The following is a 19,068-nucleotide window of genomic DNA, read 5'->3' as shown; positions in this document are numbered from 1 at the left end:
GTGTGAAGGCACAGAGCATGAGAGGCGGGAGCCAGCGCAGTGAGATGGCCATGGAAGTACATAAGAAGGGGGTTCTGGCAAAGTGGACCCCTGAGAGCTGGCTGGACCACAGACCTGAAGGACACAGCACCCGGCTGGGACTGCATTTAAGAACTGTGAGAAAAAGTATAGAAACTGCATCCTGCTGTGTCCTCTGAATTATTTCTGCGTCACCTGCCCTGCATCACAACATCCACCATCATTGACTTTTACATCTTAACTGCCCTGGGGCATCACCATCTGCCCCAATGGACCTGAACCGCAGTGTCGGCCACCTTATTGCCAAATACCATGGGTGGCGTCATGAGCAAATCCCGTAAAAACACTTTATTTCCCTTTCATTTCATTAATTTTATTGGATGCCCAGGGCCACGGACCAGGTCACTGCTGCCGTGACAACCCCCTTAAGAACCATCGAACCCGGCCCGAGTACCCCACAGCCCTAGCGGGCACTCCACATATATATGTAAGAGAATTTTAGAGGTAGGCCTCATAAACATCCTTTAAAAATTATGAAGGAGGGCAGCATATACACCATGGAAAAATAAAGAATTAATGTCGCATGCTGACCTGTTATGATCTGGTGATTAGGGAGCGACATGCGTCTAGCTCTGAGCAGGTGGCAACTATACTGACCGCAGCCCCTAAGCTCAACACAACACTAGAAGTAGCCGTGGAATGCTCCTAACTCGGCCTAGGCATCTCATCACAGCCTAAGAGCTAACTACCCCTAAAGATAGAAGCAGGAAAACTATCTTGCCTCAGAGAAAATCCCCAAAGGATAGATTAGCCCCCCACAAATAATGACTGTGAGAGGAGAAGGAAATGACATACGTAGTATGAAACAAGATTTAGCACAGGAGGCCACTTCTAGCTAAATAGAAATAGTACAGAACAGAACGCTGTGCGGTCAGTAAAAAAAAACTAGAAAAAGTCCACCGCAGAGAAATGCAAAAATCTCCACACCTGACTAAAGGTGTGGAGGGCAAACTCTGCTGCCCAGAGCTTCCAGCTTAACTGAATAGATCCATACTGAAAAGCTGGACAAATGAACAAAAACAAAGAAAGTGCTGAACAACAAAGTCCACAACAAGAGAACCGCAAAAGGACAAGCAAGGACTTAGCTTTGATGAGCTGGTCAGAGTGTCAGGAAAGTCCTAAGAGCAATGACTCCAGGCAGGAACAATTGACAACTGGAATTGAATGAGGGATAAGGCCAGACTAATATAGCCGAGCCAGAAAGACGATCAGTGAAAACAGCTGCTGAAGCTAAATCCAAGAAGCAGCCATACCACTCAAAACCACAGGAGGGAGCCAAAGAGAAGAACTCACAAAAATGCTACTTACAACCACCGGAGGGAGCCCAAGAGCGGAATTCACAACACTGACCCTCTTATATTTTGGAGCAAGAGCTGCATGAAGACCCTCTAAAAATTTGGAGCGAGGGCCACATGATGACCCTCTAAAAATTAGCATGCACCATCAGTAGCATATCCACGTTCCCGTCCCTTTGTCACAGTCCGCTGGGTTTGCAGGTTAGGTGGTTTTAGAGTTAATGTGGATGGCCTCTCTTTGGGATCTTGGAAGGGTTCCTTATAGCCTCATTGTGGGGTCATTCTCTGTAGTTTAAACTCTGAGCTGAGTGTGTCTGACCCTGTTCTACCTGTGCTTAGTGCCTATCTTTGTATGTCTGCTTGGTTTTTGATCTGGTCCCATCCCTGTTTAAGTCTTCCGTCTGCTGATTCTCACCGCCCTCTTTGTGTATGACCTTTGGCTATGTCTTGATATCTCTTTGGTTGTCCCTGCTGTACTTCGCCGCCCTCTTTGTGTATGACCTTTGGCTACGCCCTGACCTCCCTCCGGCTGTTCCTGCTGTACCTCACTGCTATCTCTGTGTATGACAATATTGCTTTGCTGACCTAACTACTGCTTCTTCCTCTTCACCTCTGCTTTCCTGTGCTGCTGTCGGCTCTCAGTGGGGCTTTGCAGTAGCTCCGCCCCTTTTTGATGTGTGGTCAGGTGAATGCAGGTCCTGTTGGTGCTAAGTATTCCACAGCACCTCCACTCTCCTCAGGTCCTGGCTCCTGGCTGCTCATACCCACTCTAGACACCGGACCCTCGACCCCTTGTAGCTGCGGATAAGAGTCTTCAGAATCTCCCTGTCTGCATCCTCTGTAGCCAGGGTAGTGGTTATCGAAGGTCCTCACCTTACACCTTTACCACACACCTTGCACATTATAAATTAGATATATAATATAAACTTTCCAGTATCAATCATGCTGCAGGAGTATACAAGTACTTCAATAGCAATTAAACACTGCCTCTTTGCCAGCTCTAATATAAGCTCTCCCTCAAAGTCCAACTCTCTCTGAACTGCTTCCAGTTGACAGTGTGCCGAGCATCACGTTATATAAGACCTGATGACGAGATGCCGACAGCCAATCACAGTAATGCCATTAGCCAAAATGTCTACAGCATTACCATATGTGACAGGCAGTCCTCACATGTTTATTGGTTGTCTAACAGCTGCCAAATATGTGAAGTGGGGACATCAGCATGGCACTCAAGTACCCGCAATACTCAATCTAGTAACGAGTGTACTCCGGTGCTCTATTGAGTTTTGAGCAGTAGCAAGCACATTAATGCATCAAAAGCAAAAGAAAAAAGTGGTTAGCACTCACCAAACCCGATGCTGTAAAAAGTCTTTATTTGGACATGGACATGGACAGGGAGAACATGATGTCTGAAGGATGACAGCTGTTTCGCGCTACATGCGGGATCTGTGGAAGCGCATGTAGCGCGAAACAGCTGTCATCCTTCAGACATCATGTTCTCCCTGTCCATGTCCATGTCCAAATAAAGACTTTTTACAGCATCGGGTTTGGTGAGTGCTAACCACTTTTTTTCTTTTGCTTTTGAATTATATATCTTTTTGGTTGAGCACCCCTTATGCCCATGCATTGAGTAGGAGGTATAGGGGCTGGTACAGCATATTGTAGCACACCGATAGGTGATCGCGAATGACAGCAGTGCGGGTATACTTTGTTTCTTTTTTTGGACGTTAATGCATCACTCCTCTTGAACACTTTGGCCAATAATTGTTTCCATTTTCCAAAACACTACATAAAAATAGACCTCTTGTAAAAGCAACTACAGACAGCATACTGCCGCTTGACTTGGCAGACCAAGACCCTACCCCAGATCACGAAAAATGGAGACGCTACAGGTATCGGAAAATAGCGCAATTCTTTTTTTTTAGCAAAGTGTGGAATTTTTTTAACACTTAGATAAAACATAACCTATACATGTTTTGTGTCTATGAACTTGTAATGACCTGAGGAATCAAAATGGCAGGTAAGTTTTAGCATTTAGTGATCCTAGCAAAAAAGCCAAACAAAAAACAAGTGTGGGATTGCACTTTTTTGCAATTTCATCGCACTTGGAATTTTTTTCCCGGTTTCTAGTACACATCATGCTAAAACCAATGATGTTGTTAAAAAGTACAACTTATCTCGCAAAAAATAAGCTCTCACATGGCCATAGTGACGGAAAAGTAAAAAAGTTATGGCTCTGGGAAGGAGGGGAGCGAAAAACGAAAACGCAAAACCGAAAAAAGGCCCAGGTCTAGAAGGGGTGTTAAAGGGGATGTCACGGTGGCTGCGACCCGGTCCATGGCCCTGGGTGCCCAATTAAAGGAAAAGTCTTTTAGGGTGTTATGAATAAAGTTTGTGACGCCACCTGTGGTATTCGGTTAGTAGGGACCGATGATGCTGCCTAAAGAGGTCATCTGGGGTGATGGTATGGCAGCTAGATGGTATAACTTCCCACAGGTGAAGTAGATCCCCAGGGCTCCCAGTGTATGGTGAAGATGGTGAGTGGTGCGATGAAGAACGAGGACACAGGTTTGCAATGTCTTTACCTGGTTTACTGTAGGCTTCAGGCAACTGCAGTCCAGGGCACCAGACAACAGGTACAGGCAGGGTCCGGCCAGTTTGGAAGCGAATCCAGAGTCTCCCTTACCAGGTGGAGATCAAAGCTTTCCTCCAAGTGCGGTGGTGTTGTAGTCCCTTACTGCCAAAGGCTTTTAATAAGGTCCTCACAGTTCCTCTCTGTCCCCAATAAAGGTTAGGACACAACCCGTATCACAGGTGAACTGGGCCTTTTTACAGGGTCTCTATCATGACCCGGGCCCTAAAGATATCACTGTGTCTTCTGGGTATCGATGCGGACAGGTGATGTACAATCCAGCTGTTCTGACGGTTTCTGCTATGCTACTGTAGAGTTCTGCACGGCCACGGTCTTCCAGCTACCGGAATCTGCACTAGCCAGGGAGGTAGCCACATCTCAGCTCTGCTCCACTGGTGTTATTCTCCTGCGCTTTCTCCCTTCTGCACTCTTCTTACAAGCTGTTCGTTCTTTCTAGTTCTCTCACTCCTGGAGCTGCAGCACCTCCGGCTGCATAGCTCCAAACACATCTCTCTGCCTCAGACTGCTCCAGTCTGCTGTCAGGCACTCACTGCTCCCTAACTTCCCCTCCAGCCAGAATATATATGGGCACCTCCCCCTTATCCGGGTTCAAAGCTCCCCCTTCTGGCCTGGAGTATGAACATGCTGTATGTAGTGTTTACCTGGTGAAAGATATCCTTCATCACTTCCAAGCATGACACCACTCTCCCAGTGGGGAAAGCAATGCCACTGTGACGGCCAGGACCCTGGGGTGTCACATATTCTTCAGGAAGGGTGTTTATTTTCCACAAGGAAAGCTCCTCCCCTTTCTAATCTGTTAACACCTAGTATGGTAATGGATAGTCCTGCTAAAACGACCTGGCTGTCTACTAAAGGTTTCTTTAGCTGCGGGGGTGGCAAATGTGGAACAGTAAATACCAAGCAATTTATTAAAAAAGTGAGGTCTAAAACAATGGTTATTCGTGACTTGACAAACTGCAGTAGTATATATGTCATATACATGGTTACCTGCAATATTTGTGATCTCTCCTATATAGGCTGCACAACACGAAAACTCCGGCAGCGCATCAGTGAACACTTTAGGGATTCTGTGAAAAGAGCTGCACCTAATCCCTCTAATGTATCAAAACATTTTTTTCAAATACACGGTGGTGATTTGAGCGGTTTCCAGTTTTTCAGAATGGAAAGGGTCAGTAAGCCCAGAAGGGGCAGAGCTTGGCGACAAAAAAACTTCTTAGCCAAGAATGCTATTGGATCCTGATGATGGAGACTGCCCATCCCACCGGTTTAAATAAGCACACAAATATAATATTGTTTTATTAATATTGTTCACTGTACTTTTGACTGTGTTTAATGACAGCATCATATTGTTGGTTTTAAGTTTGTATTTTTGTACTGGTAAAGGAGTTTTAATGTTGTGGGTGTGAAAAAACTGAACCATGTGATAGGGGCGTTTTTTTTTTTTTCTTTTTGAATCCTTGGTCAATATAAAACCCTGACTCACTGGTATTACACTAGGTTATGACTAAGGGGCATGTTTGGCCCTGAAACACGTAAACAGATGTCTGGGACCTCTGCTATTTGTGCCATTTTTTTTACTACTTGTCCACTACAAGGACAACCCCTTCTCATTCCTCACGTTCGGCTCCATTAACAAGCTGAGGAGGAAGGGTCTGAGAAGTAATTGCTGCTTTGTTGAAGGAGGAAAGTAGTTGGTGTGCACTGAGGGAATGGATGTCTGAGGCAGGACAGAGAGAGTGGTTGAGTAGCAAATTACAATCTCGGTTACAGACTGATCAGCTGTGGTTGGCGAACCATCCCCTGAAATGAAACTGAAATCAATAGCGTGCTGTCTGTAAAGGAGTTTTAACAAAACTAAAAAGTTGTCCCCTAGTAATATCCCAAATCTCATATACCTCATATCCCGGACCCCCCCTCCCACCCCAACATTTCAAATGAATAGACGTCTTTCAAATTTACCAGCCTCTTTAAAATTTTACAGTTATTTGCAAACTTAGTTACTCTATATGTTTTTAATTACAGTCTTTTACCCTTTATTATTATTATTATTATTATTGCTTTTTATTAGGTTCAAGGTATTGGGACATATCAAAATTTCTCATTCCATATCCACATATTTTCTCATTTTTCCTTTTTTTTTAAAAATTGAGTCCATATTTTGAATATGTAACTATGTAGTATTAGCAATAAATATTAACTATATGTAACCTGTATGCTAGATAACTATCAATTGTGCAATCAATAAATTCAGATTTGCGCAAGATTTCTTAACATTTGTTTACCATTTTTTTTATTTCAAAACAGGGCTCCAAGGGAGAAAGGGGACAAAAGGTTTGATATTTGTCATAATTTAATGTATACATTTTTTTTACTTGTGTATAACCTCACTAGTAATAAACATTGTTTTCTTCATAGGGTATCAAAAGCAGAAATGGTGTTGATGGAAATCATGGTGCAAAGGTGAGGAGAGAGGAGCAAATAACAACTAAAGAACAATTGATTCTTAAATGCAGAATTAAAAGGGATTATCCTAACATCAATCTATATTTTTTAAACTTAGTACTCTCATATCTAGTGTAAGTAGATTTTTCCAAGCAAACATACATGTACATTTAGACCAATTTCAGATGAGCTTATTATGGATGTCATAGATTCTGTCTGGAACTGTCCTTACTCTGATCTGTTTTTGCATGTATTTAATGTGAATCTGTCCTCAAATAAGTGTGATTTGACCTTATGTTTTGGTATTTTATGTCACTGGTGGTTCAGGTGGGTCATAAAGCTGAGTAGTACTCAGTTAATCCTGGGTAGTAATTTACACACAGTGAGGAGGTAAGCACAGTCGTCTTCACTATGCGTGTTTTTCTCATGCAGTAAGTAGGGAAAACCTCATTTGCATACTTAGCCACTTATAATAAAACTACTGGAGGATTCTAGTAGCAATCAATGAAGATTGCGTTTTTCACAGGGTGAGCATCAAAAAACCATATAATTTTGAGAATAATTGGATTTGGACTGATAAATTATTTTATATTTAAGACTAATTTTTGTACTATTTTGGCATTGTACAGTATGTGCAACTCCTTCACATAGTTGGTTCTACTGCTGCTCTTTATAGAGGAGCTGATCTGCAGTATTTGATACAATCATTAAACAGTGCGATTTAGGTGGTGTTTCGATCTGTACACTCTCAAACAGGGCCAGTTTTAGACAAAGTTGGGCCCTGGGCAAAAGTTTAAAGTGGGCCCCAAATGCTCACATAGTGCATCATCACACACAAACCTTTCTGTTTTATTTACATGCGCTGAGTTCAGGCTGCTAAACGAGTGGACTCGACAATATTGAAGTCGTTCGATGCTTGTTTACCAGCCTCTTTACTCCGGCTGAGGAAGAATGATAGTTACAAATAGTCCTCGATACAGTATAATGCAGATCCCATATAGTACATATAGTATAAGGTATTCCCCGTGGTCCTTGATAGAGTATAACGTAGCCACCCTCAAAGTATAATGTATAATGCAGCCCCCCTCAGAGTATATTGCAGCCCCCCACACACAGTATAATGCAGCCCTCTCAGAGTATAATGCAACCCCCGAGTATAATGCATCCCAATCAGAGTATAATGCAGCTCCCTCAGAGTATAATGCAGCCCCCCAGAGAATAAAGCAGCCCCCTCAGAGAACAATGCAGCCCCACCAGAGTATAATGCTGCCCCCTCAGAGTATAATGCAGTCCCACACACAATATAGTGCTGCCTCCCACACACACAGTATAATGCAGTCCTCACACACATATAGTATAATGCAGCCCCCCCACACACAGTATAATGCAACCCCCTTAGAGTATAATGCAGCCCCACACACACAGTATAATGCGGCCCCAAAGAGTATAAAGTAGCCCCCTCAAAGTATAATTCAGCCCTCCTACAAACACACACAGTATAGTGCAGCCCCACACACAAAATATATTGCAGCCCACACACACAAAGTACATTAAGCCCCCCACACAGTATAATGCAGTCCCCCCACTCACAGTAAAGGGTAGCCCCCACTCACAGTATAGTGTAGCCCCCACACACAGTATAATGCAGCCCCCCAAACACAGTATAATGCAGCCCCCACACACACAGTATCATGGAGCCCCCCACACAGTATAATGCAGCCCCCACACACAGTATAATGCAGTCCCCCCACTCACAGTAAAGGGTAGCCCCCACTCACTGTATAGTGCAGCCCCCACACACAGTATAGTGCAGTCCCCTACTCACAGTAAAGGGTAGCCCCCACTCACAGTATAGTGCAGCCCCCACACACAGTATAGTGCAGTCCCCCAACTCACAGTATAGTGCAGTCCCCCCACTCACAGTAAAGGGTAGCCCCCACTCACAGTATAGTGCAGCCCCCACACACAGTACAATTCAGCCCCTCCACATACACAGTAAAGTGCAGTCCCCGCACACACAGTGTAATGCAGCCCCTCACATACACGGTATAGAACAGTCCCCCACACATAGTATAGTGCCTCAGACACATACATAAACACACAATAATTACGTCTCCTCCTCGTTCCCCCGCCGCTCTGGCTTCTGCAGACCACTCCATGACCTTAATGTGCTTCTTTTTGAGCTACTCCTTTTTGCCTTGGTTGTATGTTTTGGGTCATTGTCTTACTGGAAGACCCAGACAAGACCCATTTTAATGTCCTGGTGGAGGGAAGGAGGTTGTCACTCAGGACTTTATGGTACGTGGCTCCACCCATTCTCCCATTGATGCGGTGAAGTAGTCCTGTGCACTTAGAAGAGAACCCCCCAAATACAATGTTTCCACCTCCATACCTTACAGTGGGGATGGTGTTCTTTATGTCATAGGCAGCATTTCTCTTCCTCCAAACCCGACGAGTTGAGTTAATGCCAAGAACTCAATTTTTGTCTCATCTGACAACAGCACCTTCTCTCAATCACTCACAGAATCATTCAGGTGTTAATTGGCAAACTTCAGATGGGCCTGCCCATGTGCCTTCTTGAGCAGGGGGACCTTGTGGGCACTGCAGGATTTTTAAACCTTTACGGCATAATGTGTTACCAATGGTTTTCTTGGTGGCTGTGATCGCAGGGTCGCAGCTGACTTGAGATCATTAGCAAGTCCCCCATGTTGTTTTAGGCTGATCTCTCACCTTCGTCATGATCAAGGATACCCCACGAGGTGAGATTTTGCATGGAGCCCCAGATTGATGTCGATTAACAGTCATTTTGTATTTCTTCCATTTGCTTACTATTGCACCAACAGTTGTCTCCTTCTCACCCAGCATCTTACTTATGGTTTTGTAGCCCATTCCAGCTTTGTGCAGGTGTATGATCTTGTTCCTGACATTCTTATAAAGCTGTTTGGTGTTACCCATGTTGTAGAGGTTAGTGTGTGACTGATTAATTGAGTCTGTGGACTGGAGTCTTGTCACGGATCCCGGGTGTAACTACTGCCGGGAGGCTACTCGCCGCAGTAAGGGAGCCCAGAGCAGAACAGCAGAGAACTCACTGTGTAGCAAGCAAGACCTGAATCATGTGACAGAGGGGGAGTGGCCAGGGGTGGAGCCAGGTGCCAGGGTGCAAAGGAGGCGAATGGCACCGGAGAGTAGTCAAACGTGCCAAGGTCAATAAATGTAAGATAAGCAAGGTACTGGAGGGTGAGACAGAAGGATAGTCAGGTGGAAGCCTGAGGTCAGAAAGCCGAGTGAATCAAACAGACCGGATCGAGCACAGAGAGCAAACAAACAACACAGCATGCACATGCACACCAGGGGGTCAGGCACACAGACAGAACAAAAGTATAACTGACAGAGAATCCTAGTCCACAATGGGTATAAATATCCCTCACAGATCCAAAAGGAGGACACAACAATTAACCCTGAGAGGGCAGGGCATTAACCCTGTCCAAACCATGACAAGTTTTTTTTAAAAAAGGTGACTATATAAGACAGCTGTTTTTAATGCAGGTAACAAGTTGATTAGGAGCGTTTAATTGGTGTGTATGAGCCAGAACTCTTAATGGTTGGTAGGGGATCAAATAATTATGTCTCACTGCAAAATTCAAATATATTTCTATAATTTATACAATGTGATTTTCTGGATTTTATTTTTGATATTCTATCTCTTGATGTTAAAATTAACCTATCCTTAAAATTATAGACTGTTCATGTCTTTGTCGATGGGCAAACTTACAAAATCAGCAAGAGATCAAATACTTATTTCCCTCACTGTATACTATAAGAACATGATCTTGGACTCTATGTATGATATATTTCCTTGTCCTTTTTTTAGGGAGAACCTGGACTTACTGGGTTACCAGGATGCAAAGGTGAAGCTGGGCCTGAAGTAAGATAATATGACCTAAGCAGCACAAATAATATAAATGTGATTTTCTAGATTTGCAAAAAAAAGGATTTTGCTTTTTTGTTTAAGAAACAAGCTCTATATCTGTCCATGGGTTGTGTCTGATATTGCAGCTTATTCCCACACACATTACACTGCTTTATCGATACGTGCAGAAGTGAATTAAGTTTGCCAGAGATTCTAGGCTGTTCACAAAACCTGTCAATTGTCAGCAGTAATTCCATTTGGATTTTATCACAAAATCTGAGGGAAAATATGCTTTGAAAATCTATAGCTTTTCTGTAACATAACAAGCATGCAGTAGATTTTGATATCTGTGCCACGATCATATTGTCACATGGGTTTTTTATGTTTTGTGTGGATATAGTCATGAAAACCTTTTCAAATGTTTTGTACAGTAGATTGCTGCAGGATTTCAGTAGGAAATCTGCACCATAAATCCATTGCAATTGAATGACTTAGGCCAACCTAGAGTAGCTGGTAATTTTAAAGTTGTTTTCTCACAAAGTTAATTTTAATTAATAGATCTTGGAATAAGAATAAGTTCTACAATTGGGTGTGTTAAAAAATGTCCTTGTGCTGAGATAATCTCATAAATGTGCCCCTGCTGTGTACTGTGTAAGGTGTTGTGAATTCTGTTGTCGGGCTCCCTCCTGTGGTCATGAATGGTACTTCGGCTGGTTCTGTCCATGGACTTCCTCTGGTGGGTGTTTCTGAGTTTCCTTCCACAGGTGACGAGGTTAATTCGTTAGCTGGCTGCTCTATTTAACTCCACTTAGATCTTTGCTCCATGCCACCTGTCAATGTTCCAGTATTGGTCTAGTTCACTCCTGGATCGTTCTTGTGACCTGTCTTCCCAGCAGAAGCTAAGTTCCTGCTTGTATTTTCTTTGGTTTGCTATTTTTCTGTCCAGCTTGCTATTTTTATTGTTGTCTTGCTTGCTGGAAGCTCTGGGACGCAGAGGGAGCGCCTCCGCACCGTGAGTCGGTGCGGAGGGTCTTTTTGCGCCCTCTGCGTGGTCTTTTTGTAGGTTTTTGTGCTGACCGCAAAGCAACCTTTCCTATCCTCAGTCTGTTCAGTAAGTCGGGCCTCACTTTGCTAAATCTATTTCATCTCTGTGTTTGTATTTTCATCTTTACTCACAGTCATTATATGTGGGGGGCTGCCTTTTCCTTTGGGGAATTTCTTCAGGGCTAGCTAGTTCCTTAGGCTGTGCCGAGTTGCATAGGGAGCGTTAGGAGCAATCCACGGCTATTTGTAGTGTGTGTGATAGGATTAGGGATTGCGGTCAGCAGAGTTCCCACGTCCCAGAGCTCGTCCTTTATTATCAGTAACTTTCAGGTCATTCCGTGTGCTCTTAACCACCAGGTCCATTATTGTCCTGACCACCAGGTCATAACAGTAAGGCCTGTTTCACATGTCAGTGTCTCCGGTACGTGAGGCGACAGTTTCCTCATGTACCGGAGACACTGACACAAGTAGACACATAAAAATCAATGCATCTGTGCAGATGTCATTGATTTTTTGCGGACTGTGTCTCCGTATGCCAAACACGGAGACATGTCAGTGTTTGTGGGAGCGCACGTATTACACGGACCCATTAAAGTCAATGGGTCCGTGTAAAACACGTACCGCACACGGACGTTGTCCGTGTGCAGTCCGTGTGCCATGCAGGAGACAGCGCTACATTAAGCGCTGTCCCCCCCACTGGTGCTGAAGCCGCGATTCATATCTTCCCTGCAGCTCCCTCATTGGCTGTCGCTGCTTCCTGTTCTGGCCGCATCTTCTCCTGTATGCGGTCACGTGGGGCCGCTCATTTACAGTAATGAATATGTGGCTCCACCTCCCATAGGGGTGGAGCTGCATATTCATTACTGTAATAGGCGTGCACACTGAGGTTTTTTAGGAGGTTTTTGTGCAGAAACTGAGAGGAAACTCTTTTTGTGGATCAAATTTTGAAAAACGGCTGGTAGACAAAAATAAAATGTTTCTCACTTCTTCGAAGCTGCTACTGAAGGAACCTGTTCAAAACCAGGCACTGTCCAATCAGAAGGTAGCAAATACAGTACACCTCAATTTTAAAAACTACCAAAATGTTTCAAAAACTCTTGAAAACTGTAGGAAATGCTTCAGCAAACAAACATCTCCAAAATTTCCCCAAGGAGAGTTTTTCTGACATGGTTTCCACTTGAAAAACTCATCATTTTTGACCATCTCCGAACAAAAATATTTGTACATGGCCTAGGCGGATTTGGTGAAGATTTTCCTGGTGGAATCCACAAACATATCCTCAATAAATCATGAACGAGAGAGCAGTTTATCTTTCTACAAAATTATGACATTGCTATTCTGCATAAGACACTGATGGATCATCAATATAAGATTGGTGGGGTTCCAATACCCAACACACCCACCAATCAGCTGTAAACTGCTCCAGTATCGGTCGGAATTAAGCGATGTACAGGGCTGCTGTGTTCTGTCTTTAGTGGTCACAGACAAGTACTGTATCTTATCGGCCATTGAAGTAATGCAATACTTTCAGCAGCCAGCAACCAATGCACAGAGTTGTTGTCTAATTCAGGTTAATGCAGGAGCAGCTTTCGGGAGTATCAGACTCCCACCGATATCATATTGTTATTAAGTCCTGAAACACCTGCTTAAAAATTTATGTAACTAGTGTCTGCAGAAGCTTTAGCTAGGCACTATGTATTGGCCACTAAAATTTCATACTTGCATTTTTCACTCTGCAACATTCACTGCACAATAATCTCTGTCCAAATAGTCACCACAGCCATTTTTTATTTCCCTGAGTGTAATTTGCAAAATCAGGTCACTATTTGGAAATTGCTGCTGTTTTGGCAGTGGCTCTCCAAATAGTGCCCAAAAACTACTCCAGGAAACACTAAACCCCAACAGCCAAATGATGCTGCTCTGTGCCAAAGCATTAGTGTATGAACATATATAGGGTATTATCGTATTTGGGAGAAATAGAGTAATACATTTCATGGTAGTCTTATTCTTATTAGTTGTGGTAAACATTAAGCATTAAGGTCAAAATCTACTTACTATTCTATCAAATTACATTTTTCATTTTCACAGTCAAATGGAAAAAAAATTTGCAAACCACATGTGAGATAAAAATGCCTACTACCACCAATATATGAATTTCCTGAGATATTAAAATAGGGTCACATAGGGGGTTCTATAATGTTTTAGCACCTTGGGGTTTTGTCATGCTGTGATTCTTTGTAATAGGAAAAGGGGCCCTGAACCGTCCCTAGGACTGGAGCCCTAACTATCCCTGCTCCCAAAGGAACCACTAATGGAGAGGAGGTTTGGGCTACCAGCCTTACTATTCTCCTGTTATTCCCTAAGCTGTCCCCTCCTCCTCCCCCAGGAAGCCTTGGACACAAATGCTAGTGTATCAAAACATAAGACAGACAGAGATAACAGAAAGCAACAAACATTCAAACACTCATCAATGGTAGAGCGGTATATAGGGAAGGATAGGTATGTACCAACCAAATAGGAATAGGAAAATGAGGAAGGCATACACCCAAAAACAGTTCGCAGCAATCTCCAGTAGCAACAACAAGCTTCAATTCAGCACAGCATATCCAAGGAGCTAGGAAGCAAAGCTTTCACTGGCAAGGAAGAGAAGGTCTGGCCAGGTTTTATGGGAAAAGGTGATGACCATATCAGAAGAAGCTGAAATGGAGCTGCATGTTTCTGACCATCATAGAAAGGGTCGTTAACCTTTTCAGCACCAAATGAAACCAAATCCATTTAATATGGGACACAAACACACAGGCTAACTGGTCCCCTGGTCCCAGGTTACTCGTCAGTTGATCGTGACACTTCTCTTCCATGTCATACCATATGGATTCCAACAACATATGATGTATAACAACATTCACTGAAACTTGTATTAACACATTTTAGATTAATTTTCTCTCAATACAGCTTATGAAAAAGAAAAATGTGAGGCTAAAACAACATTTTATTTGCAAAAATGTGAGTTTTCATTCCAATTTTCATTTAATCCTGTGATGCAACTTAACAGGTAACACATTTAAAAGTTAACAATGCTGTTTTTAATATTGTATCACTTTTAGGGGTTTTATGACATATGAGCCCCACAAAGCTACTTCAAAGCTTAATAGGTCTATAAAAAATAGATTCAGTAAATTTTATTTGCTGTTAAATTTTTAAACCTTCTAACATCCTAACAAAATAAAAGGGTGATTAAAAAATGATGCTGATGCAGACAAGACATATGGGAAATGTTTCTCATTGACTATTTTGTTTGGTATGACTATTGGCTACAATGGCATAAAAATTGAAATTTGAAAAATGAAAAGGTTTCAAAATTGTTCCCAATTTGCTGATGTTTTCATGAATTAGTGCAATTTACCATTATTATGAACTATAAAGTATCATGAAAAAAACATTCTCAGAATCACTAAGATTGGAAGAAACATTCCAAAGTTATTACCACTTAAAGTGACAAGTCAGATTTGAAAAACGGGTCTTTGTCTGGAAGGTGAAAACAGGCTTTGGCGGTAAGGGGTTAAAGCAAGACCTAATTCCATGTGTCAAATCATTTGCAAATCGTACAAATTGTTTAATCTGTACAAATCGTACAAATTGTTTAATCTGCATTTTCCCTTGCTACCCTTGTAAAAATGCAAAATTTGTGGCTAAATAAACATTTTTGTGGGAAAAATTACAATTTTTCATTTTTTCCTTTATACATTACTTTAATTCCTGTAGAGAACCTAAAGGGTTAATAAACTTTTTAAATGTGACTTTGAGCACTTTGCGGATGAAGTTTTTAAAACGGTGTTTTCCAGCTAAAACCAGGCTCCAAATAAGTCCTGTATGAAACTCCATGTCAGTAACCAGGATCCTGAACCTAGTAGTCTGAACAGAGCCAGAGTACGTATCCAGCTAACCTAACCTTTGCGGTCAGGAGCTGCTGTACTGGGGACTGCCTAAGAATGGTACCTGGCGGATACCTGCAGCTCAATCCTGATTCCACAATCAGGAGCTCCAGTAAACAACAGGTAACCACATAGCTATGCCCCTTCCTAGGTAAGCACAGTCCTGGGTTCACAAACCATTCGTGCCACCTGTGGGGGTGATACCAAAACCGCAGAAACCTCACATGTGATCTCTTTTTGGAAAGTACACCTCTTGAGGAATTCATCTATCAGTGTAGTGAGCATTTTTAACCCTCAGGCAATTCACAGAATTGTATAACATTGACCTGTGTCAATGGAAAATTACTATTTTTTACACTGAAATGTTACTTTGGCCTCAAGTTTTCAATTTTCAAAAGGGATAATAGGAAAAAATTGACCACAAAATATGTTATACAATTTTTCCGGAGAACGCCAATACCTCATATGTGGTCAAAAACAACTTTTGAGGCACTGTGCAAAGCACAAAGTGGAAGAAGCGTCATATTATAGTGCACATTTTTCTGGAATGGTTTGAGGGTGCTATGTCATATTGGCAGAGCCGCTGATGTGTCAGAATATCAAAACCCTTCATGAGTTACTGTATATACTCTAGTATAAGCCGAGTTATTCAGCATATTTTATTGTGCTGAATACGCCCCCCTAGGCTTATACTCGAGTCATTGTCCCAGAAGATGGGGGCGGAGGGGGAGCGTCGGAGCTGCGGGTCACAGAGGCAGGAGCCGATGGCTGCGGCTAAAGCCTGTGCTCGCTGCTAAAGAGAAATTAATATTCACTGCACTGGCAATGAATATTCATTTCACTTATAGCACGCACAGTGTCAGCCACCAGCTTTCTGCAGCTGCCCGGCTATCACGGGTGCGCACTACTTGAAGGAACTCTGTCACCTGAATTTGGAGGGAACAATCTTCAGCCATAGGGGCGGGGTTTTTGGGTGTTTGATTCACCCTTCCCTTACCCGCCAGCTGCATGCTGGCTGCAGTATTGGATTGAAGTTCATTCTCTGTCCTCCATAGTACACGCCTGTGCAAGGCAAGAGTTATGAATATTCACCTCTCTCCGATCCCATAGGCGTGGAGTGGAGTGAATATTCAAGATTCAGCGAGGGTGCGCAGGGATTGTAAGTAGGATATTTTTTTTTATGCCTTTCTCATGCCGGCCATGCATACAAGGATAAAGATGAGGAACCATGCATATAAGGATAGGGATGAGGAACCATGCATACAAGGATAGGGATGAGGAGCCATGAATGCAAGGATAGCAATGAGGAACCATGCATACAAGGATAGGGATGAGGAACCATGTAGACAAAGATAGGGATGAGGAGCCATGTATGCAAGGATAGGGATAAGGAGCCATGAATACCAGGATAGGGATGAGTAGCCATGCAGAAAAGGATGGGGATAAGGAGCCATGAATACCAGGAAAGGGATTTGTAGCCATGCAGTCAAGGATGGGGATAAGGAGCCATGCATACAAGTATGGGGATAAGGAGCCACGCAGACAAGGATGGGGATAATGAGCCATGCAAACAAGGATGAGGATAAGGAGCCATGCAGACAGGGATAGGGATAAGGAGCCATGTATACAACCTAAAAGGTTTCATCATTCGCAGATTTAGATGGAACTTTAGGGACTAAAGTTTGGTCGGGTACCAAAACTTGAATTTCCACAGTTCGGTTCATCCTTAGCAACAAGCTATCAACCCAGGACCTAAGTTTTTTATTCAAGGAGACTATACCCATCACAATCGATTACATGGCAGGGTGAAATTGTCTTTTGAATTTTAGGCAAAGAAAGACTGGGATCACTGGGCTGTCAATCAAAAAATAGTCTGCAATTTTATTAGAAAACACTCTCAGAGTGACTCCTTCATGAACAACCAATGCAGAATTAAGGAGAAAGAATTTGTGGGATTAGTAAGAAGTTTACTATAGGTTAACAAATCAAATATGACATAATTTCTTTCCTTAAATAAACACGAATCTAAAACAACTATTTTGCCACCCTTTTGCACACTGCAAATAGTGATATACTGGATTATTTTGCACATCATACAGGGCTAACACGATTTTTGTGGTATTTTTGATTGATTGCACCACTAGTGTTCAATATATAAATTGCACTGTTAACCCATTGAAAGTGAGGGATGGTTGACATCTTGATATTGGTAATACTCATTTCACCGTTCATCAGTCTCCTGACATTTTAGTGACATACATAAGGGGACAGTAATGGCTTCAGATTTTGGGGATATAGAATGGGTTTCTATACCTATTGAGGGAAAGGATTATCATAGGAACTCCTCGGCAGAGAAGTGTACTGAATGTGTCACTTAGTGACACACATCTCCTGAGTGACTGGTCTGGATATTAAAGAAGATGTAATTCTGCATGATTTTCAGCCACTGAATTCAGTTACCTATTTATTCAGTAATGCAAATGTATAATAAGATGTGACAAACCAGCAAGAGTGCACACTGTCAGTGCGCATTGTAATAAAGAGAACACAGCGAGCAGAGAGAGGTCTCTGCTCTCACTGCTTGCTACATTCTCTCCTTTACAATGTGCACTGACACTGGGCTCTCTTGCCGGCTCGTCACTTCTCATCAGAGCCGACGAGGGAGCGCACTGTCACTGTAAATTAAAAAGGAATATAGCACAGTGAGCAGGGAGCTCCTACTGAGCAAACATCAGGATTGACAACCAACATACAGTTAAGTCCATATATATTTGGACAGAGACAACATTTTTGTAATTTTGGTTATAGACATTACCACAATTTTATTTTAAACAAAACAATTCAGATGCAGTTGAAGTTCAGACTTTCAGCTTTCATTTGAGGGTATCCACATTAAAATTGGATGAAGGGTTTAGGAGTTTCAGCTCCTTAACATGTGCCACCCTGTTTTTAAAGGGACCAAAAGTAATTGGACAATTGACTCCAAGGCTATTTCATGGACAGGTGTGGGCAATCCCTTTGTTAAGTCATTCTCAATTAAGCAGATAAAAGGCCTGGTGCTGATTTGAGGTGTGGTGCTAGCATTTGGAAGGTTTTGCTCTGAAGTAAACATGCGGTCATAGGAGCTCTCCATGCAGGTGAAACAAGCCATCCTTAAGCTGTGAAAACAGAAAAAACCCATCCGAGAAATTGCTACAATATTAGGAAAGGCAAAATCTACAGTTTGGTACATCCTGAGAAAGAAAGAAAGCACTGGTGAACTCATCAATGCAAAAAGACCTGGGCGCCCACGGAAGACAACAGTGGTGGATGATCGCAGAATAATCTCCATGGTGAAGAGAAACCCCTTCACAACAGCCAACCAAATGAACAACACTCTCCAGGAGGTAGGCGCATCAATATCCAAGTCTATCATAAAGAGAAGACTGCATGAAAGGAAATGCAGAGGGTTCACTGCACGGTGCAAGCCACTCATAAGCATCAAGAATAAAAAAGTGAGACTGGACTTTGCTAAAAAAACATCTAAAAAAGCCAGCACAGTTCTGGAAGAACATTCTTTGGACAGATGAAACCAAGATCAACCTCTACCAGAATGATGGAAAGAGAAAAGTATGGTGAAGGCATGGTGCAGCTCATGATCCCAAGTATACCACATCATCTGTAAAACACGGCGGAGGCAGTGTGATGGCTTCGGCATGCATGGCTGCCAGTGGG

General features: G+C 42.7%; 1 protein-coding gene across 3 annotated transcripts in view; it reads left to right on the top strand.

Moving 5' to 3' along the window:
* LOC138642123 (collagen alpha-1(VI) chain-like) overlaps positions 1–19,068 on the top strand; it is a 181,884-nt gene that overhangs the window by 38,034 nt on the left and 124,782 nt on the right. For all 3 annotated transcript variants that reach the window (XR_011314000.1, XM_069730059.1, XM_069730058.1), the window contains exons 12-14: positions 6,331–6,357; positions 6,442–6,486; positions 10,340–10,393. Coding sequence is in view for 2 of the 3 variants with exons in the window: in XM_069730059.1 (XP_069586160.1) it covers positions 6,331–6,357; positions 6,442–6,486; positions 10,340–10,393 (126 nt within the window). In the remaining variant the exon portion in view is untranslated. The remainder of the gene's footprint in view (positions 1–6,330; positions 6,358–6,441; positions 6,487–10,339; positions 10,394–19,068) is intronic.

Source organism: Ranitomeya imitator, chromosome 6 (genome assembly GCF_032444005.1).
Source record: "Ranitomeya imitator isolate aRanImi1 chromosome 6, aRanImi1.pri, whole genome shotgun sequence".
In the NCBI taxonomy this organism is placed as follows: Eukaryota; Metazoa; Chordata; class Amphibia; order Anura; family Dendrobatidae; genus Ranitomeya; species Ranitomeya imitator.
The sequence above is the reverse complement of the archived record's forward strand: the minus strand, read 5'-3'. Positions and strand labels throughout refer to the sequence as shown.